The sequence below is a fragment of the Theobroma cacao genome, chromosome 3 (assembly GCF_053813885.1).
Source record: "Theobroma cacao isolate CCN51 chromosome 3, ASM5381388v1, whole genome shotgun sequence".
Classification (NCBI taxonomy): domain Eukaryota; kingdom Viridiplantae; phylum Streptophyta; class Magnoliopsida; order Malvales; family Malvaceae; genus Theobroma; species Theobroma cacao.
In genome coordinates, this window is record NC_142641.1 from 40,788,974 (window position 1) to 40,810,162 (window position 21,189).

The 21,189-nt window shown below is 34.7% G+C and overlaps 4 protein-coding genes across 12 annotated transcripts; 3 read left to right on the plus strand and 1 right to left on the minus strand.

Moving 5' to 3' along the window:
• Positions 1 to 509: 509 nt before the first annotated feature.
• Positions 510 to 8,538, minus strand: LOC18605852 (Transducin/WD40 repeat-like superfamily protein). The gene is made up of 17 exons (XM_088804154.1): positions 8,400 to 8,538; positions 8,116 to 8,241; positions 7,714 to 7,798; positions 7,437 to 7,539; positions 7,253 to 7,337; positions 6,860 to 6,946; positions 6,666 to 6,745; positions 6,178 to 6,289; positions 5,521 to 5,984; positions 4,879 to 4,960; positions 4,582 to 4,755; positions 4,449 to 4,502; positions 3,543 to 3,635; positions 3,402 to 3,467; positions 2,674 to 2,720; positions 1,361 to 2,077; positions 510 to 949 (listed from the first exon to the last, which is right to left on the minus strand). Exons 2-17 carry the CDS (start codon positions 8,230 to 8,232, stop codon positions 571 to 573), a joined length of 2,745 nt encoding a protein of 914 aa, XP_088660280.1. The 5' UTR covers positions 8,233 to 8,241; positions 8,400 to 8,538; the 3' UTR covers positions 510 to 570.
• Positions 8,539 to 8,696: 158 nt separating this feature from the next.
• Positions 8,697 to 12,880, plus strand: SR34A (SER/ARG-rich protein 34A). 8 transcript variants are annotated; one of them, XM_088804908.1, is made up of 14 exons: positions 8,697 to 8,887; positions 9,198 to 9,482; positions 9,624 to 9,743; positions 10,005 to 10,070; positions 10,152 to 10,226; positions 10,313 to 10,418; positions 10,521 to 10,567; positions 10,652 to 10,709; positions 11,133 to 11,182; positions 11,279 to 11,335; positions 11,876 to 11,955; positions 12,072 to 12,143; positions 12,242 to 12,284; positions 12,530 to 12,880. In XM_088804908.1, the coding sequence occupies exons 3-14, from the start codon at positions 9,657 to 9,659 to the stop codon at positions 12,548 to 12,550; spliced, it is 762 nt and encodes a 253-aa protein (XP_088661034.1). In that variant the 5' UTR covers positions 8,697 to 8,887; positions 9,198 to 9,482; positions 9,624 to 9,656; the 3' UTR covers positions 12,551 to 12,880. The 8 variants fall into 8 exon arrangements, with proteins under 8 accessions (XP_088661034.1, XP_017973909.1, XP_088661036.1 ...); XM_018118420.2 differs by having other exon boundaries at positions 9,198 to 9,466; XM_088804910.1 differs by having other exon boundaries at positions 9,393 to 9,482.
• A 514-nt stretch (positions 12,881 to 13,394) lies between these two features.
• On the plus strand, positions 13,395 to 14,295 carry LOC108661092 (large ribosomal subunit protein P1-like). Its single transcript, XM_018116902.2, has 3 exons — positions 13,395 to 13,532; positions 13,636 to 13,730; positions 13,870 to 14,295. Exons 2-3 carry the CDS (start codon positions 13,662 to 13,664, stop codon positions 14,125 to 14,127), a joined length of 327 nt encoding a protein of 108 aa, XP_017972391.2. The 5' UTR covers positions 13,395 to 13,532; positions 13,636 to 13,661; the 3' UTR covers positions 14,128 to 14,295.
• Positions 14,296 to 19,294: 4,999 nt separating this feature from the next.
• Positions 19,295 to 20,175, plus strand: LOC18605854 (large ribosomal subunit protein P1-like). Of its 2 annotated transcripts, none has more exons than XM_007039134.3 (3): positions 19,295 to 19,441; positions 19,529 to 19,626; positions 19,769 to 20,175. In XM_007039134.3, the coding sequence occupies exons 2-3, from the start codon at positions 19,558 to 19,560 to the stop codon at positions 20,042 to 20,044; spliced, it is 345 nt and encodes a 114-aa protein (XP_007039196.3). In that variant the 5' UTR covers positions 19,295 to 19,441; positions 19,529 to 19,557; the 3' UTR covers positions 20,045 to 20,175. The 2 variants fall into 2 exon arrangements, with proteins under 2 accessions (XP_007039196.3, XP_088660834.1); XM_088804708.1 differs by having other exon boundaries at positions 19,422 to 19,441; positions 19,512 to 19,626.
• The last annotated feature ends 1,014 nt before the right edge of the window (positions 20,176 to 21,189 follow it).

Here is a 21,189-nt window from a genome sequence, read left to right on the forward strand (position 1 = left end):
GTTGACACAAATTCTTCTGACCCGTCCTGCATGCAGCCTAGAATCTTTGAAGGGGGTGGGTTCAATATTCACGAATACGTCGACCTTCTTCCAAAGATCCGCGGGGTTTCGAGACTCACGAAACCCCAATTTCTTACTAACGGGGAACCCTTTTTTGGGTTAAAGCAGAAGGAAGGGGAAAACAAAAGATTGTTTAGGAGCTAGGTTTTACACCAACTTCACGATGGCACGTAGATGACCATGATTTGTTCGCTAGATTGAGTCCACACTCGGTGGGTAGTTGACTGACTCGGACGCAAAAACTTCCCTCAGAGGGGATGTTTCTGTTATGTGTTAACCAATCCAAGCTAAACTGGTGATGGGCAGAGCTGTGCAAATTGTTTGAATTAAAAAGTAGAAAGTCTTCATACTGGATGGATGTTCATCATAACCAAAAGCACACAGATTTCGATCACTTATAACATCCATCCATTCAAGTAAAATGGCTGAGAAAGTCTAGACTAGGTGAATGGTGTATAATAATACTTCTTTTCAACAACAATATACAAACTACATTCAGCGTGATAATTTTTACACTGGGAGTGCAGAGAGAAGAAACTCTGGCTGAAATCTCTGTAGCAATATCCCGCAAAAGGGACATAGTGGTTTTGAGACTTCTTTTACCGGAGAAGACTGGGGTGACAACCTAAAATCTATAGAATATTGGGACATCATAAAAAGAGTCTCCGGTGCAAGATTGGATGTCCATCTGTTACAACACTTGCATAGCCATAAAGGAGTAGTAGGGCACACCTGCATAGAAACAGCACACCTTGCTAATTTATGCTTCTGCCCCATTCCATCAGTGCTCTCTAAACCCTTGCAAAAGGCAAATTCTGGAGAATCGAAAGGAACTGGTGCTGAACAATAGCTACATTGCTCTTCTGCTTCAAGTTCAATACATTCAGTCCTGTAGTTTAAGAAGAAATTGAGACTAAATTAATAAGAATTTGGCACAATAGAAAATAGAATTTAACTTCTGCAGCCACAGTTATTATCCATAACAAGCCTAGTCTTTCAAGAAAGCCACCAGCACCAGGCACAAATGTTTTCTATAACTACAGTTTGCATGGAAGGGGTTGGTGCCCTCAAATGCTAGGTAAACATAAATGATGGCATTAATTGCAAGAGAAAACTGCATTATTTTTGTTCAGCATATTTCTGGAAATAGTATTTTATGCATCCATATATATGATCAACAAAGTCTGCTTACTAAGATGTCACCTATCAACACAGAACTATTAAAATTACTTATATATCAATTATGAAAGTAAGGATGTGATTCTCGGCTTCGCATAAAACAAGTACCCAAGAGTAGCACCTCTTGCAGGTTCTAATCTCTGATGCAAGGACTTTTAGTTGCTCATGTACATGACAATTATGATGTGCAACCCACTGCTCCATTTGTGGTATACCATGAGGATACCATTGTCCAGGCTCGGGAGAACAGCTGGCTGCATTGGATGCAATACTTTTATAAGCAGAAAAACTAAAACCCACAAGCCTCTCACGAAGTTCTCTTTCGCTGCTTGCAAGTAACTCCATCCATAAATTATGTTGCTTATCTTGAGTAAAATCGGCCTCCTCTAATCCTCCTAAGTTCAACAGGTTGCTGTTTATTTCATCGGCCTTCATCTCTGATAGTAGTACCCGTCTGCAAATAATATTAAGGAGGTGCAACTGGCGTGAAGCAGCTTTAGAAAAACTTTTACAAACATGTGGCAAAATCATTTCAATAGAATGTTCCACATGCGAATCCACAAGCGACAAGGAGAGCCACTTAACCAGGACATGGTCAACGTAATGGGACGCAGACTGCTTGAAGGCCAATAATGCTGCTATAATATCCCAAACAACCAAAGGCTTATCCCAATATTCATATTGTTTTAAAGACCACAGAATATTGGACTCCCAATAAACAAGTTCTTTCTCCGAGAAACCAGGAAAGCCTTCAATATCAAACCCCAGAGAAGTATTTGACAAAATGTCCTTCTGTTGCCCACCAATCCAGAAAAATTCAACGGCAGCCTTTTGAAGCCTTGGCAAGTGAAAAGAAAGTCAATTTATAGGAGATAGAAATGTAAGGTAAACAAACAGAAATAAGCAGTCATTTTCCTTCTTTGCCCCTTTCATAACCATTTTCCCTCTTGGACCATTGGAATAATTTTTTTCTTTGCAACTTTTAGCCATTGTCTCTATGGTGAGAAGGGTTGAATTTTGTAGAACTTGCATTTGAATAATATGTTTAAACGCAAGGAGAATCAATGACTTAAAAGATTTTCAATGGATCAACTGACAACATAGAAGCTCGACAAGATTATCAGATCACAAATTTTAAACTGCCGGAGAATCATGTCCAGGTGAGAGACAACCAGGGAAAACTGAACATCTTAGCCAGGATGGTGGTTTTGGGGTATGCCCTCTATTTTGTTAAGTAGTGGCAAAGTTCTTCTGGTCTTCATTCTTAAGGGTCTTTATGTAATGATGAACTTCTTGTGATGAGTTTTTAATGATGAATTTGATACTTAACCTAAGTGTTATATTTACTCCTAAATGAGTAAATACTTAACTATTCCCTAATTCTCATACACACATGTAAAACTTAAATTAAAGATTCAAGCAAAAGTTTCATACCTTGCCTCATACATGTGGTCCAACTGATTAACATCAAAACTGCGAACCTACAAAATGAAACAGAAACAAGTCTTTTGGTTTATAAGATGTACACATTTTATAAATGAAATATTGAATAAATAGCATCATCTCTTCATATACCTGCAATTACTTTAAGCAGCATTACATAAAAAAAGAAGTTACACAATAATGTTCTCATAGCAAGACATTAATAGAAAACATAGAGTTTATATCTGGAATTGATTTAAGCCCTAAAACATCTGCATCATGGTTAACCACCATGATACTCTGTAACGTTAGCATGGAATGACAATGGCAATTCGTTATAATACTTTGTTCAGTATAAATGCATGATTCTGGTACTGGAATGTAAGATGGGCAGGATTGAAGAATTATTCTTATTTCTAGTGAATAACAATGATAATGATGATGGTTCATACTAGAAGAAAGTACGTTCAATGATACATGAAGCCCAGATGCAGTACAGAGGGGTACTTCATTTATGAGGGAGAATATATGAGTTCCACAATGTTCAACTGAAAGCCAAAAGAAAAAGGATATAGAATATAATAAGAACAATCTAGTAGGTAAAATTTTTTATAAATCTGCGATCTTTAAGTACACACGCATATTTTTCACCAGAGTAATTTCTGGACATGAATATGAACAAATTTGAAAGAAGCAGCTTAGCAACAAGAATGAGAGAGATTTGGGAAATGTCATCATACCATAGCAACTGCAAGATTGCTAGGTGATACCACCAGACCAAGGCATGAAATAAACACATCTGGGAGCTGCAAAGATGTTCATCACATTTCATTAAATGAACAGTAAAGAGGTAAAGGAGACCAGCAAGGGAGACATCATACATCACTGACGCTCCTCAGCCCAGGAGAACTTGAGGGAATGGCTACTTCAGTGAGGGAACTCCCACGTAAACTCCAGCTACGAACAAAATTATCCTAATATCATTCACAAAGTTAATTAATAAATAAGTAATGAAACAAGACAAATATGTAAATAAACTTATCCAGTACAAAACAACTCATAGCATTACATTTTATCTTATATACCTGCAACTCAAGAGTATACGCATATGACATATTATAACTTGTATGCCAGTACCAGAATTTCAACCAGCAATTTCCACCTTTCGCCAGCAAAAGACTTGGAACAATGACTAAGGAGTAGTATGTGGTAAAATATCTAAATCAATAAATTAGTGAAAAATATACAACTGTCCATGGCAGTGAAACTTGTATACAAGAGAAGTGTGTAATGTATTGCCATAAAAATGGTAGCAGAGATAATGGCAAGGCATGAACATGTTTATGGCTTACAATACCTCCCTTCTTGCATTCTACAATTCTTCCATTGAAAAAAACATATGGAAAGCTTAGGATGAAAACAACTAAAAATTGGTATGTTATTAGGGCCTAAATGATGTTGTTCAACTTTTTAACCCACTTAGTTAAATGTATACCTTGCTGCTTCAACCTGGCAGCAGTGCTAACTGTAAGCAACTTGCAAATATGTAGTGTCTGCTAGAGACATTTATCTTTAAGACAAGTATGTCTAGACAGCAAAGATATAAGGCAACATAATTGACTTAACAGTTCAGATAAAGGGATGGATGAATTGATTTAATTTTAAAAAAGTCAACAGTAGACACCCCTATAATCTCTATACATGAAAATTAGAAATATAAAAAAGTTAACAAGATATTAACTAAATAATAGTAAATATGAAGCAGCAGAACTTTACAAAGTTTATACCTGGCTGCAGCTGTACAAAAAGCATCCATCAAAAGCCCAAGCTAAACCAGTAACCTGAAGATATTTTGTCACAGATAAATCAAATGGTGAGATGCAGCAAAAAAAAGAGAATGAACAAAAGGCAGAAGCTTACAACTTGGTCATGGGCATCATATGAGCCAGCTCTATTAAACTTTTTCACAGATATGTCTCCTATCCATACTTCAAGAGCTCCAGATCCTTTGCCAACAGCCAGGAGAATTTTATGAAGCGACTGACTGGGCATAAGTGAAAGCACCGAGACTGGGACAGCATTAATATTTATAATCTATTCAGAGATTTACAAGTCAGAATAGATTTTATTGACTAATATAAACCAATAAGAAGATAAAACTGACAAAAGTAGTAAGAGCTACCACCTTCAACAGAGATAAATGAGGAGTTTTATTACCTCCTTCAATAAATAAAATGGAGCATTATTAACTTCTAATGACTTTAACAATTCTTCCCCATGCCCTATCCAGATCCTCACACTGTTGAAGAGAAGAACAAAACAAGTGCATAAGAAGTAGAAAAACAAACTTTTAGATTCTTGGTATGAATAAAATGGATAAGATTTACAAAGTTAAGTCCAGAAGAGAAGTCAGCACCTTCCACTGTCAGAAGGTATGCACTAGATTTCTAGGTTACAATTGGTATCATAAGAAACTTTATCTTAGTAAAAACATTATAATGCATCATGAGAAAAACCCATCAGTGTTGTTTGTATCCCATCACTAAAGAGCTTACCCTAGGAGGGTTGAATTTTCAGCAGAATAAGATATCTTAATTGATTAACTATAGTTTCAACTTTCAGTCATAAGAAAAGGTTTCTGTAAATCTGATTCATTTCCTCATTGAAGGTATCATGTAACTCATAAGACAAAAAACATACATAAAAGAAGAAAACTTTTTCCTAACACCATGAGAGCATTTAACTTATATAGTAGGAAAGATGTAGACCTAGGAACATCTCTGATGCCCATCAATAGAAGAAATTTCAATACCAAAGTTATTTAAAATCTGAAACCATATAACAGCATACCTAACTCACCTCCCATCAGAACTCCCAGTAGCTAATAAAACTTGAGGATTTGAAGAATCAGAAGCAAGCAAGGCCCAACTTATAGCGGTGACCCAGGAATTGTGTACCTGAAGGATTCCAATGAGCTCCACAGCAGTAGGAGGCCCACTCTGCTCAATAGAGTAGTATTCTGGTGCATGAATTCTCCAGAATGAAATTTTACCAGACTTTGCACCAACAGCCAGCAGAGAGAACCAGTTGGATGAATCATTTTCAGGAACCAGACACATTTCAGATGATAATTTGAGCATTGGAGACCAGGCAACAAGAAGTGATGAGAGCATTGCACCATGTGAGGCATATTGATCTGCTGTTATCAAAGGTAGGCTACAAATTTCATGCATTTTCTTGGCAGATTTTCCTTTAGATTTGAAAGCGGGAACTGTCTGATGTGAACTTTTTCCTATCAGCCTGCCAGATTTAGCGTTCAGCACCTAGAAATTAAGTCACAAATAGCAGAGATAAGGTCTCGCTGGTTTTTGACCAAACCAGAAGCAAGCTAGTTTTCAAATTTATAGTGAACAACTTACTAAGCACGATTTTGGGATTAACTTGTGGAAAAGAATGCTAATTGGACAACAGAGAGATGGACAGCAGAAGAAAACTATTTTTTAATGAAAACCAGACCTTGCAAGGACCCTGTCCCTTCGCTTCAGAGGAAGGGCTGGAGCCAGCATTAACATCCTTGCTGTTTTTATAACATGGTGTTTGGTCACAAGAAGTTTCTAAGCCAAAGTTCCTGCATCACAATCATCTAAAAAAAATAAGTTAAGCATTTTAAATTATTTGATACAAGGATGCTTCATGCAATAACAAAAGTCTCAGAAAGGCTAAGCTTAGGACAACCACAAGAACCCATTTTTTTATTTTGCTCAATAACCACAAGAACCCATTAATATGTAATAAATTCAATTTTGGGTTTTGCTGGATATTCTTTTCAGTCTGATCACAACCAAGTCCTACTCCTCCTTCTGATCTTTTTCTTCTTTTTGCTAAACATCTTTTGGTTATAGGGTTCTACTAGTTTCATTGCTTTAATTTTCGTAGCATCCTTGGGCCTCATGGGGATCAAATTTTCGTCATTTGTAGGCTCACACAAGAGGAATGAATGCTACCTAATGCCAGAAGTATTCACCCTTCTCCGCTTGCACTCCTTTCCTGAAACAGAGTCTGGTGGATGGTCTGATACTTGCTCCTAGTAAAAGAAGACAAAAGCTTGTCAAGGTTGACTGAACAAATAAACATAATAAAAAATTATTTACATGAGTACATGAGATAGCTTGGTTTATTAACAGATGAAAGGACTTACATTAGACATTTCGGTGGGAGGAATGTTTGGTTCCTTAAAACTAATACTTGCAAGATAATCATAAAGCCTATCTGTTATATCCAAAACCTACAGCAAATTTGAAGAAGAGCACGTCATTAACAGTAAGAAACAGGAAAAATACAAATTAAGGTTTAACATGTTCCTCTTTATATCATCTATATCTATGAGGTATTAATCTCCACCATATCAACTTATATAGGATCTGGTTAAAATAAAACTACATTTCATCTTTGATTTTGTTATATTACTCACTACATTTCTCAAATGAACTACTAAGGCATTTGAGGATCTTCTGCACTACAGTGGCTTCAAATATTTCTTGGGTATAACCATCTACACTTGCTACATTCAGACCAAACAGACAGTACATACCTCTATCCACTCAGCAGAGAAATCACGAAAGGGAGGGCAATAAAGCTTTACATGTCCTTCTGTGGTGCACACAGCCAGCAAGCACCTATGTGGATTTACATTTCATTGGAGCAATTTTGCGAAAGTACTGATATGCAGTGCAGAAAACAAGGGGATTATGTAATGATATCTTTCAAGTTCTTACCCAGAGTTTGGAGCCATTCCAAGATTAGACCATGAAATTGATCGAACACAGGGACGAGGCTCCCGACTTAAAGTGGTGGGCAACAAACAACCAGATAATAGATCTGCAGAGACACCAAGTTAAATTATAGGTAATGTAAATGGTCAAATCCAAACCGATTTTGCATAAAACAATGATTTAAATACCTCAATCTTTTGAGGTTTATAAAACTAATTAAACTGACGAACAATTGACCCACACTGTGATCAGAATTCTAGAAACTGTAATACGAACGTACCTTCTTTTTTTACCACCCCAATGGGGTAAGGTTCACTCTTGGGAACAGTGACCAGACCTCGAGGTCCAAAGGGCAATGCCGGATTCTGAGAAAAGAATTAGTTGCAAAGTTTTTGAAAAGGAAAAAGATTGTCTAGCATCAGTCTCAATTCTTAGCAATAAAACAGTGTTTCTGCAGCACAGACGAAAGTAATCTTTTTTTTTTCCTTCTTTGGTTAGAAAGTTGTCGTCAACAAAACAGAAAAAAGAAAATGCAATTCACTAGAATTCCATGGATCAAAATTCCAACTTTCTAACGGCCAAAAGGAATCCACTAAAAATTCTTGAAATCATACGGTTTTGAAAGAAAAATCAACATAGCAACTTATAAAACGAGCACAAAGAAAAAAAAAAACTGGCTTACCAGAATGGTGACGATGTGACCGGACGCAACGGCAATTAGGTTCTCGTCGGACCAGGCGATGGAGTTCGGGTACGATGGTGAAGCCACCAGCGTTGCCGCCTGGAACCGCCAAGCCATTGCTGTGCTCTGTTAACCCAACAAGAGAAATGTATCTTGTTTTCAGATTTTATTTTTAATTGTTTGGAAAAGAGGAAGGAAAAAGTCGAAGACTTGACATAAGGAACGAAGGGAAGTTGTTTGATTGGCTGTGGAGAATGAAGATTTGGAGGGAAATACGATGTGACCTTGAAAGGGCCGTTAAGGATGAGAGAGAGAGACAGACATAGAGATCCCAGGATCAAACCCGCCGGACAGCTGATTTTTGTTTTTTTTTTTAAATAAGTTGCAGACTGCGAGCGAAAAGTGAAAACCCTAGTTCGAGTCCGCCCGACGTTGGCAGAGAATATAAACTTGAGCTATTTTACTTTTTTTACAAAACGACATCGTTGGTTACGTGCCATTTAAAACGTACAACCCGGATTCCTTAATTGGGCCAGGGCTCTTCAACTGAAAAGCCAGTCGAATGGGCTTTAGCTACACCCACCATAAGATTCGCGGACTTGAATTTCAGATTTTGAGTAGGAAGAAAAGGAACGAACCCTAGCTAGTTAGCTAGGCAGATTTGACCAGGTTCGAGCACCAAGCTCCATCAAGCTCCGGTTTTATTCCGCCTAGGAGACGTTAATTTACTCTCATCGGGTCCGCTCCGCTCCTCCCAGCTCTCAATTCTTCGGTACAATGTCGTTGGCCTTCTATTGCTTACATGTTTACCAGATTTTTTTTGAATCGTCGTTTTTGTTGTTATTTTTATTGTTATAATCTGTTAAATCACTCGCCGGTAATTCGGGATTGGGTTAATAAATCGGAAGCTACTTTCAATTTTGTAGTCAAAAAGAAGGGGAAAAACTGGGAAATGTTACTGTATTTTCCAGGGGATTGTTTTTCTTCAATGTAATTAAAAAAGAGAGATGAGTAAGGTAAATGAAATAATGTGTGTGAAAATCTTACCTCATCTGGTGACACGCATGCTTTGTTTATGATAGATGTCAAGCGCTTGGACAAATAAGAGCTTTGCAATGATACATAGTGGGTATAGAAAGGGAGTGGGAGAATCAGGGTGGAGTTTTGGGTATTGGTTTTTTTTATAATTGGAGATTGTTGTTGCTACTTTCTGAAGCTCTGGCAAAATGTTCATGGGAGGATGAGGAGACCAAATTAAATTTCAAATTTTGTAATAGCTTGTTGGAGCATCTTTGGAGCAAATGAGCAATGGAGCCTGTGGAGTACCGCTCACAATTGGAGGAATTGCTCAGTTGGTTTGCTTCATGGTTTTTGATTCTGCAATAGTTTTCGTTATTGTCAGAGTAGATGCTGATGATAATGGGATATGTGCATGGATAGAGTTTCATGATTTTTCAAATTGGGATTTTTGTTTCTTTATTTATTTAGTTCTGTTTTTGTGTGTGCAGTGAGATATTTGTCATTTTTTTCTGGTATTGGAAATGAGTGGTCACTTCTCTCGCACAATCTATGTTGGCAACCTACCCTCTGATATTAAAGAATGGGAGGTTGAAGATCTGTTCTACAAGGTATGTGTTGAATTTACTTTTTCACGATGCCTTTTTTATATGAAAGAATAAATATAACCTTTTTGTCAGTTGTTTTGAATCACAGCATTAATATATGTACTTTGGACTTGTGCTTGATTTTAATAGAATTCTCCTTGATTTATATATCACAGCATTAATGTATTTGAAAAATCTATTTACTTTTGGTTTTTCTTTTTGCTCAGCGTCTATTTACTTTTGGTTGATAATAGTTGTCTAGTAACATTTGTTTCTCTTATATAGTATGGTCGTATTTTGGATATCGAATTGAAGATTCCACCACGCCCTCCATGTTATTGTTTTGTGGAGGTATGTTTTTCGTCTCATTTTTCAGTGAGGATGCTTAAATAAAAAGTAACAATTTCTTACTAAATTGTGTTTGTTCCATAGTTTGAGAATTCCCGGGATGCTGAAGATGCAATCAGGGGTCGAGATGGTTATAACTTTGATGGTTGTCGTTTGAGGGTAATAAGAGGCTCTTGTTGTTTTCTTGTGTATTCTGTTGATATATACATTTTTTCCTGAATGGAGTTTCATTGTAAATGTTGTAGGTTGAGCTTGCTCATGGTGGTAGAGGACAATCCTCCAGTGATCGTCGGGGTGGGTACGATGGGGGTAAAGCTAAGTTTGGCATCTCACGCCATTCTGAATATCGAGGTCCATCTAGTAGTTGAACTGTGTCATGCCTGTAGTTAACTATCTGGTTCTATTTGAGCTAATATATGATTCTAATGTACAAACATTTTGTTGGCCCTGCAGTTATTGTTCGTGGGCTCCCTTCTTCTGCCTCCTGGCAAGATTTGAAGGTTTGAGAACTTCTAAAACTCAAAACAAATTTTAGGCTTTCTTAGTTCTGCTGTAATTTTTACCTATTTGTAAATTCTTTTCAGGATCACATGCGAAAAGCTGGCGATGTGTGTTTTGCTGAAATTTCGCGTGACAGTGATGGTATGACCTAATGATTCATATTAACAAGCTTTTACAATTTGTAGTTTACCTTATATACTTGGTGCTTCCTCAGTTTTTCTTTTTCTTGTTTTCTTTCGATTGATGTTCACATGTCAAATCTTGCCTTGTTTTAGCTCTATTAACTCTGAAATGTTGCTAGTTGATTTTCCTATGTGGGGCAGACTTGTAACGAATGATGTTCAAACTGGCGATGTTTAGAATTATAAGATCTGTTGTTCTTGCTCAACTACTTTCCTGTTATATGCATCTAATTCTGATTGTTTTACTAGTTGTTTACTTCATGTTTTGAATGGATTGAATTAGTTATCGTGTCCTCTTGGTTTTTCAAGTGAATGGGCTTAGTTCTTAGGCCTTCATGATTTTGAATAAGTTTTCATATATTGCCTCTCTCTGTTCATTCAGGGACATTTGGTATTGTTGATTATACCAATTATGATGACATGAAATATGCTGTAAGTGGTTTAAAAAGAACTTCAACTACCTCTTTGCCATGAATTTGTGCTTCTCTAATGCTTATAATCCAACTGACATGTTCTAACATTATGCAGGTCCGTAAACTTGATGATACTGAGTTTAGAAATCCCTGGGCAAGAGCTTATATTCGGGTAATCTGCTATGCATCATTCTTTTGTTACTTTTATTATTATTATAAGGATTTTGTTATTATTTACTGTTGTTGCTACATTGTCATCCTCATTGTTTTTAAATTGTTAAGTGTTAGTTAGTCCCGTAGACTTTTATGAACAAGGACTATTCTGTTGTCTATGTGGCTGGATCCATGGACGTTTTGAATTGCAAAATTATAAATCCTATTTATGCATTGTTGATGCAACTGAGACTAATGCTTGTACTTTGACAAAGTAAACACATGAATCAATACTGTCTGGCCATCCCTCCATCTTACCCTTTTATCTATTTATTCCATACCCTCTGTTTCTCCCTGGAACCTTACTCCCTCTGAAAATTCTCACCAGTTACATTTGCAAAAGATTTCTGGCACTGTGACCCTCACTATCTTGGATATGTGGATCCACAGCATTATTTGTGGATTTTTTTCCTTCTGTTATGTCTACATTCTGGAATTTTCAAAATTGAGTATCTTTTTGATAAGCCTGTGGTGTTTATTTGTTCATTCATTTGGATAGGTGAAGAGATATGAGGGCAGTCCATCCAGGAGTCAAAGTCGAAGCCGCAGCAGAAGCCGGAGCGTTAGAAGAGACCGGAGGTATAAACCCTTTTTTCTTCTCTTTTCAATCTTTTTCATCTCTTTTCTTTAAAAAATAATTAAATGCATTTTAAACTTCCTACCTTTTTCTCATCCATTTTCTTTCTCATATGCAGTAAATCACGGGAACGATCTCTGTCCAAATCACCAGTTAAGTCCAGATCTGCATCTCCTGTTAAGTCATCCAGGTAATTGGGCTCAATTTGCTGTTGTTTCTTTGCCTTGTTATTCCGTTTCGCTGTTTTCCTTACCTTTTAGGAAACCTTTTTTCTGTTCATTGATTCAGAGCAAGATCAAGATCAAGGTCAAGGTCAGGATCACCGGATAAGGTAGGTTAATTCTGATGTCTGATATTTGTAAGGCACATAGGGTTGACTGGCAAACTGGCACCTTAATGTTGGGATAATGATGCTTTCTTCCATACACATCCCATAATCTTTGTGTTGCAGGACAAAATATGGAAGATAATGCATGAATGTGATTAAACATGAAATGCAAGCTAGACTTTTTTTCAGATGGCAAGTTTGAAGTTCACTCTGGTTAATCTTATTTATGTGGCTGATTATCTTTTCAGGCACGATCGGTTAGCCACTGATGCTCATACAGTAAAAGTAAGAAGGCCAGCGTTGCTTGCATGAATGGAGTTTACGGGGAAAGTTTTGTTGCATGTCTGAGCAGAGTATTACTGGATACTGTCTTTGGGGACAACCTAGGGATTAGCCGTGTTTGTTGGTAATGACGCGTTAATTTGTGTACACTGGTGGATGAACTGAGCTTAATCATTTTCTCATTTTGATAGTATAACATTTTTCTTTAAAATTTTAATTTACTGATCTTGCTCCGTCTTGTGACCCTTTAGCAATCATGTAAGACTGCACTTTGTTGGTGTTTTCTTTGGTTATTAATTTATAATTATATTCACGAACAGCATGCCTCAGGTTTAATTTGGTTGTTACTTTTATTACTTTATTTTGTTAACATACAAAATGGGAAAGTAGTATAATTTGAGATAAAAGTTAAAAAAGAACAAAGGATGCGATCCATAGTTTGTTGATCATTCATTGGATCATGCGACTGCCATTACGGTATGAAAGCATGAACAAAACCATCAAACGTTGAGGATAATCTAGACATCAAAAGAAAATTTGATCCCATCCATTATCAATGAATTGTAGGTAAATTTTAATAAACTTTTAGTTTATTTGAAACGTTCCAATATATATATATTAAAGTATAGAGAGATTCAGATTTTACTTATTTAGTTACCCATATACATCTAAATTGTAAGACGCCTTTGATGGATTGTAGTTTCTAATACATGTTTTTAGTAGTAAGTGAATATGTGGGCCAGCAATTTCAGCCATGGAAACTTGCAAGGAAAGCTGCTGGCCCAGAGCATACTAAAAGCCCAGTTCTTTCTCAACCAAAACCCTAGACCTCTCAGCATCAGGATTATCTGCCTCTGTCCCTCTCTCTCTCTATATATATATGGTATCGTGCGCCTTGTCTAAATCCGCCAAACCTTCAAGTCTCGACGCCTGTTGCGAAGCAACTCCAAGCAAACCCTAGCGCTTCTGGTATGTTCCCTCATTTCGCTCTAAATCTATCTTCTCTCATCGTTCAGTTTCCATTTCGTTTAATCGATTGCTTAAGAATGTACTATTTATATCGATCTCGCAGATTTACAGTTGAAAATCTTGGGTACAATGGCCACCAGTGAACTCGCCTGCTCTTACGCTGCTATGATCCTCCACGACGATGGAAACTCAATCACCGTAAATCCACTCCGTTTCAATCTCTGAATAACTATTTCAATCTTTATTAATATTTCCTTGTTGTTTTCTTTTTATCAGTATATCATCTGATCCTCTTTTTTTTTCTCTCTCTTTATTTATTTTTAATAATATGATGTAGGCGGAGAAGATAGCGACTGTGGTGAAGAAGGCGAACGTGGCCGTCGAATCTTACTGGCCAAGTCTTTTCGCCAAGCTCCTTGAGAAGAAGAGCGTCGATGATCTTATCATGAACGTTGGTTCCGCTGGTGGTGGCGCCCCTGTTGCTGTTGCTCCTTCCGCTGGCGCCTGTGCCGCCGCTGCCCCCGCTGCTGAAGAGAAAAAGGAAGAACCAAAGGAAGAGAGTGATGATGACATGGGATTCAGCTTGTTTGATTAGGCACATCTTCCAGTTTGGACTTTCTTTTCTTATTTTTTTTTCCGGAAAAACTAGGACCCATCTCAAATGTTAGTTGAATTTTGTTTGAAGTGTTGAGAATTCTTAATTTACATGACTTTTTTTTTTCGGAAATTGAAGATATCACATGATGGATCTTGCTTGGTTTAATTGTTATTCTCTCAATATTGTTGATTGTTTTTGTGTTGATTCAGGTTTAGAAATGTGAATTGTCAGCTTTGTTTGAAATTCTGAATTCATAACATTCCTTATAATAACAGTCAAGGAAAACCCTTTTATATTAGAATGTTGCAAGCACCAGTGTAACTGGTATTGAATGAATGGTGCAAAATAGAGTAGAAGATATAAAAATAAGATGATCTCATGGAACCCATTACCCATGATTTGTAATTGCATGGGAATGGCTGTGATGACTCAATTGTAAAACTCAGGCTTTAGAAAAGCAGTTTAGTGCAGTTTAGCCAGTGGACAATTCTAATGTTAAGTACCTTAGCAAATTAGCATTGATGCTTTGTAAAGCATTGATAATTCTAAGCACTTTTATGTTGTGTTTTACTCCTATGTTTATTTTTTCGTGCTGCCTTTTTCTCTATCCTAGGACACAGTTTCTATGTCTACCTGAATGGTTGTTTGCGTTTGGAATGAAGTTGTGTGATGAGATGGCATCAACGAGGGTGTAAATAGAGGATCTACTGGGATATTGATTTCTGGTTTTGCGATCAGTAATTAGAGAACTTTAGGGCAACACCGTGAGAGATGGAGAAAAGAGGCGGGTGACCTCATGTTTCAGCTTGGAGTATTTATTTGGTATTGTCATCGTGGCTTTGTATTGTAGTGTAATTCATAGTGTGTTCCTCTGATTACGGTGAATGAATGTGGGGATTGAGTTTTGCTGTTTCCTGCTAGTAGCATGATTTTTATCATGATGCTATGTCATTTTCCTCTCTGCTTCTAAATATTTGGGCTTTGCAATTTGTCAGAGATTGTATGGTTTGCCATATATGAACATGCCTCATAAACTAGAGAGCCCAAGAAAAGAACCAAACCGCAAAAGCTCATCATTCATCAATGTTCATAACCCGCATTGGTGGTCAGCCAGCCCATTAAGCTCATCATAATAATGCTTTTTCTCCTCATTGTAGAATACTGATAGAGTGAAAGTCACAGTGTCAGCTTCTTGTTTTCTTACAGAGCTCATTTTCAGGTTATTTTGTTGTTTGAACTGTAGTTTGAGTCGAGTTTAGTTCCTATACATAGTTCAGTAAAGCAGGATTGAGCTTGAAATTGGAGATCGTCTGATGGACTAGTCAAAAGTCAAAACTAATCTTAAAGGTATTTAACTTTAGGTTTGATGAAAACGGGCTAATTCTAAGCTTCTTTCGATGCTTTTATTGGATTAGTTTTTATTAAATACACTGTTCGAAGCTCTTTGGGCGATTCTTATGGCCAGAAGGCAAAGATTACAGCTTCCACCCAATAAGCGAAACCGATGGATAAACTCCCGCTGTTGAGGAGAAAAAGGAAGAAGTCAAGGAAGAGACTGATGATGACATAGGGTTCGGCATATTTGATGGCTAGGCCAATCTTCTGGTTTGGAATTTATTTTTTTTGCGGAAAATTAAGATCTTGTTGAGACATTAATTAGTTGAATTTCATTTACTTTTTTAAAAGTTTACATGGTGGATCTTGTTAGGCTTAATTTCATTTTTTTTCTCTATATTATTGTTTGTTTTTGTGTTGATTTATGTTTATGGTTATAGATTTTTAATGATATTTGATGTTTGGGTAAAACGATTTGGTGTAATTGATCCATTGGATCAATTGGTCTAACATATTTGATCTAATTGGTTTTTTGATCAATTCTCGAATTTAAAATTTTTGGACCAATACATTTAAAAAAATTAAATTAAATTTTATATATTATATATATTAATATATATAATTTTTTTATATATTCAAAAGAATTGATAGTAAACTTAATTAATAATATATTTACAATATATAAGTTTATTATATGTACTATATAAATCATAATCATCATAATTTAATATTAATTTTGTTTATTTATTAATAAATATATATTAATATAAAATTATAAGTTATATATGACTTTAATGCTTTGATGCGGTGGAAATTCAATAGTCAAGAGGTTTCCTGTCCTTGTTAAAATAGCTTGTGATATGTTGGCACTAAATCAACTTTTAGGATCGTAGGTAGGGTGCTTTATGCATATAGGAGTTATTTAGCTCTTACCCTTGTAAAAGCTTTTATTTGTACCTAAGATTGGTTACGTGAATCTTCATATTCCAATTTCAATGAGATTGAGTCGGATATAACAAACATTGAAAACGTTGAATTAGGTAATTTCATTTTATTATTTTTTTAATTTTTATTTTTTTATTTCATTTAATTCTTTTTTGTTTATACATTTTAGAGATGTCAAAAATTGAGATTATGGATTCTATTTCCGAGTAAAAAGTTTACAAATACATTCTTTACATATCAATTGAAGTAAAGGTTAAAATTTGTGAGTTTTTACATCATTTTTCAATTTTAATCTTCTTTTACTTTGTTATTAAAAAAATTTATACTAATTATATTTTTTATTTTTTTAATTGTTAGATAGCCTGTGCGAGTGAATGTGAAGAACCAAGTCATTGAGGAGATTTAAGTTAATAATTTGTGATAGTTAATAATTTTGTGTTAGTTTTATCCTGTGAATATTAATTTTATTTTTTTTTATTTTTTGTTTTGTTAAATTTTGAATGTTAATTTAATAGTTTATGTAAAAGGACATAATTATATGAGTGAAGGAACAAATGTATGTTTTTTTTTTTTATGTTTAGATTATTTGTATATTTTATAATTATAGATGAAATTGATAAGTTTTAATATTATAATTTATAAATAAAATAAAATAAAATTTCGTTCATTAGTTTAAAATTGAACAAACCAAATCAATTCTATATTTAATCGGTTTGATTTCTTTTTATATTTGGTTGATTTTCATCGATTTTTTTAAAATAATTAGTCCATTTGAATTTTAGGTATGGTGAACCAAATCACCCAATGCCTATGATTGAAAAGTATTAGATTTTATTAATATTTAAATATTTTATAAATAAAAATAAAGAATCAAATAATCATATTAATGTTTTAATTATAAATTATTAATATTTTAAATAAACTATAAATTATTAATATTTTAAAAATAAAATAAATATTTTAATAAAAAATTTATTAATATTTTAAAAAAATTATAAAAATAAGATATTTTTAAATTATAAATCATATATTATAATAACTATTCTTATTTTTATTTATTTTATTTTCTCATAATAAGTATTTATTCCTTTTCCTACTCCATCTAGCTAACCAAACATGTTATAAAGCTATTAGGATTAGGATTAGGATTATATGGGTGTTTATACACATATGTACACATGAGTCTTTTCTAAATCTACCAAACTCTCTTAGTCTCAACTCAAAGCAAACCTTAACGCCTGAGGTATTTTTATTCTTTTTCCCTCTCAATCGTATATTATAATATTGCATAGTTTCTCATTCGTTATATCCATTGCTTAAGATACTGTTATATTGATTGCACAGATTTACTGTTGAAAATCTTCGCAGCAACAATGACCTCAACATGTATAATTAAGCATATTTTTTTTGAAACGTTATCAATAAAAAAACAAAGCAGGTTGCAAGTATTTGGGCTTTGCGATTTTATCAGAGAAAATTTTTTTTACCATGCAATGAACTCAACATGCCTCACAAACTAAGGGGCCTATGAAAGGATCCAAACCGAAAAGCCCCATTTCAGCTTGAATTGCTCACCAGTCCTCACAGTTCATCACCCTCATGGGTCAGCCTGTCCATTAAGCTCCATCACAATTTCTTTGTTTTGATATTTTTATTGGAGATAGTCATAAATTTGAATTAAATTAGAGATTTGACCCAGCGAGTTAACGTAAAAATAAAAACTAGCACTCGACAGAGTCTTTAAAACTGATAACTAAGTTTTAAATGTAGAAACTTACACTCAAAATTTGAAAAAAAATGTAATATCATTCAATAATTCATAAAAATTAAATTAAGTTATTTTATAACTAAGTTTACGAGTGCTTTTTATAATAGTCTACTCCTACTTAACCTAAACTTGAAATGGCAGTAAAGTAAATTAAAATAAAAAAGTATTCTACCCCACACTTTCTTGGAGTACAAAAAAAGTAAATTATTACTCATATTTACTTGTCATCTAAGTAAAAGAAAATAAAAAAAACCTTAAATACTAAATACTAATAAGAAAAATATTAAATATTAAAAATACTTGTTAGACTATCTACGTCAAGATTGAGAATTTATTTATCAATAATTACATTCCTTAAGTTACATTCCTCAAATTAGATCTATATATGTGGGTAGAGTTGCATTCCTTTCTAAATTGAGATTTTTATTTGCTTCTGTTTTTGTGCATGTAATACTTAAGTTAAGAATATTTGTTATATTTCTTGTTTCTCTGGTAATAGAAATTAATGAGTGGTCGCTTCTCTGGAACATACAAAGGAATGTGTTGCATTCATTTTTCTGTCGATGCCTTTTTTCTTTGATCGTTCTAAATCACAGCTTAATGCATGTCCGTTAGGCTTGTACTTAATTTTTAATGAACGTGTATACGTATATTAGACTTTATACTTGATGTTATGCACCATATCATTAAGAATCTGTTTCACTTTAATTTAATTGGTTGCTGATGATGTTTATTTTGTAATATATTAGCATGTTATTGTTTTGTTGAGGTATATTTTTTTATTGAGGATTTGTATAATCATGTAGTAACAATTTTTTACTAAATCGTGTTTGTTTCGTAATTTGAGAATTCCTCTTACTGCGATTAGGACTTTATTCTTAAATATAATAAAAACTTAATAAAAGTCATGTACAGGTTCACGTTTTCAATTCAAAAAACATATTTGTTAAATGAAAATAGGCCATTATTTATGAATCTAAAATTCCTCATAATACCTTTTATGGACTCTCACTTCAATAAAAATTTAAATTAATTTAAATATCACTTATTACGGATCTACATCTGTAGTACAAAAATACATACTAGGCTCTCATTTGTAAATCCATGATACATGGCATCTCATTTGTGACAGACGGACTATCTCAACAAAAATACTAAAGCTATTAGGATAAGGATTATCTGTGTACATATATATCCACATAAGCCTTTTGTAAATCCTCCAGATCCTCAAGTCTCAACGCAAAGCAAACCCTAACGCTTCAGGTATTCTTTTCTCTTCTCAATCTCTCGGCTCTCATTGTTGAGTTGAGTCTCTATTTCGTTACATCCATAGTTTTATTGATCGCGTAGATTTACTATTGAAAATCTTGGGTACAAAAATGGCCACCAGTGAACTTGCCTGCAGTTACGCCGCTTTGATCCTCCACGACGATAGAATCCCAATCACGGTAAAAACTTTTCTTCTCAATCTCTTGTAACTAAGTATTTTTTATCCTTGTTTTTGCTTCCTTTATGTTTTCTTTATCTCATAATACTACCTGCTCCTCCGTTCTTTTTCTTTCTTCATTTATTTTTAATAATATGATGTAGGCGGAGAAGATTGTGACTTTGGTAAAAACAGCGAAGGTGCCCGTCGAATCTTACTGGCCAAGTCTTTTCACCAAGCTTCTTGCAAAGAGGAATATCGATGATATCATCATGAATGTTGGTTCCGGTGGTGATGGTGCCCCTGTTGCTGCTGCTGCTGCTTCCGTTGGTACTGGTGCTGGTGCTGCTGCCGCCTCAACCCCTGCTGTCGAGGAGAAAAAGGAAGAAGATAAGGAAGAGACTGATGATGACATAGGGTTCGGCTTGTTTGATGATTAGGCAGATCTTCTTGTTTGGAATTTTCTTTTCTTTTATTCTTTCTTTTTTGTGAAAAAAAGATCTATAGACAATAATTAGTTGAATTTCATTTACATTTTATGAGTTTACATGATGGATCTTGCTTGGTTTAATTGCTTTTTCTCTCTATAGTGTTGTTTGTTTTTGTGTTGATTTAGGTTTACAATTTCTAAATGATTTTTGCTTACCTTGTTGATTATGTGAATTTCCAACTTTGTTTGGATTTCTGAAATCATAACATTCCTTATAAGAGCGGTTAAGGGAATAAGGCTTGTAAGACTTTCTTTAGCCTTTGGCCCCTTAATAGTTGTCATTCTTGCTTCACATCTTGATAATTCTAAACATTTTTATGTTGTGTATTAGCCTTCCTACATATATTGCACCATCCTGAATGTCTGAGTATGGATTATGGAATGAAGTTGGGTGATAAGATGGCATCAGGAAGGGTGTACATCTAGTGGGGTAATTGATTCTTGTGTTGGATAAAGTCTTTACTCATCCGCTGTGCCTCGACATTTGCGAATGGAAAGTTAAGGGGGGGCTAATTCGCCTTTTGTTATCGCCGTGGCTTTGTCTTTACAGCGTAATTCATAGGGTGTTCCTCCTATTATAGGGCATCTGTGGCTTGATTTTTGCTGTTTCGTGCTATTGCAGTAGAGTAGGGTTTGTATCAGATGCTATTCGATTTTCCTCCCTGGTAGTAAATATTTGGGCTTTGCGATTTATCAGAGAAAAAAAAATTTGCCATGCAATGAACTTAACATGCCTCATAAACTAAGGGGCCGATGAAAGGATCCAAACCGCAAAACTCCATTTCAGCTTGAATTGCTCACCAGTCATCACAGGTCATCACCCTCATGCGTCAGCCTGTCCATTAAGCTCATCACAAATTCTTGTGTTGATATTTTTATTGGATTAGTGCTAATTAGATAACCATAAATTTGAATTAAGTTTTTTTTATATATATAATGAAAATGATAGCTTATTACATCATTTTAGACCAAACAATTCCTACAGCATCAGTTAATAAATAAGAAACAATTTAAAAAGAGAAGACTCAAAAGATTTTTTTTTAATTTATTTATTTTTTAAAAGTAAAAATCAAGTCAAACATAAATTTTAAAATT

Excerpts from the sequence above, each read along its gene's own strand:
- LOC18605854 (XM_007039134.3), top strand. The coding sequence starts at position 19,558 with ATGGCCACCAGTGAACTTGCCTGCAGTTACGCCGCTTTGATCCTCCAC. Across the intron at positions 19,627-19,768 it reads ACGATAGAATCCCAATCACG|GCGGAGAAGATTGTGACTTT; the intron begins GTAAAAACTTTT and ends AATATGATGTAG.
- LOC18605852 (XM_088804154.1), bottom strand. The coding sequence starts at position 8,232 with ATGGCTTGGCGGTTCCAGGCGGCAACGCTGGTGGCTTCACCATCGTAC. Across the intron at positions 3,468-3,542 it reads GGCTGAGGAGCGTCAGTGAT|CTCCCAGATGTGTTTATTTC; the intron begins GTATGATGTCTC and ends ACATCTTTGCAG. Across the intron at positions 2,078-2,673 it reads GACCACATGTATGAGGCAAG|GCTTCAAAAGGCTGCCGTTG; the intron begins GTATGAAACTTT and ends TCACTTGCCAAG.
- LOC108661092 (XM_018116902.2), top strand. The coding sequence starts at position 13,662 with ATGGCCACCAGTGAACTCGCCTGCTCTTACGCTGCTATGATCCTCCAC. Across the intron at positions 13,731-13,869 it reads ACGATGGAAACTCAATCACC|GCGGAGAAGATAGCGACTGT; the intron begins GTAAATCCACTC and ends AATATGATGTAG.
- SR34A (XM_088804908.1), top strand. The coding sequence starts at position 9,657 with ATGAGTGGTCACTTCTCTCGCACAATCTATGTTGGCAACCTACCCTCT. Across the intron at positions 10,419-10,520 it reads ACGCCATTCTGAATATCGAG|TTATTGTTCGTGGGCTCCCT; the intron begins GTCCATCTAGTA and ends TTGGCCCTGCAG. Across the intron at positions 10,710-11,132 it reads AATTTCGCGTGACAGTGATG|GGACATTTGGTATTGTTGAT; the intron begins GTATGACCTAAT and ends CTGTTCATTCAG.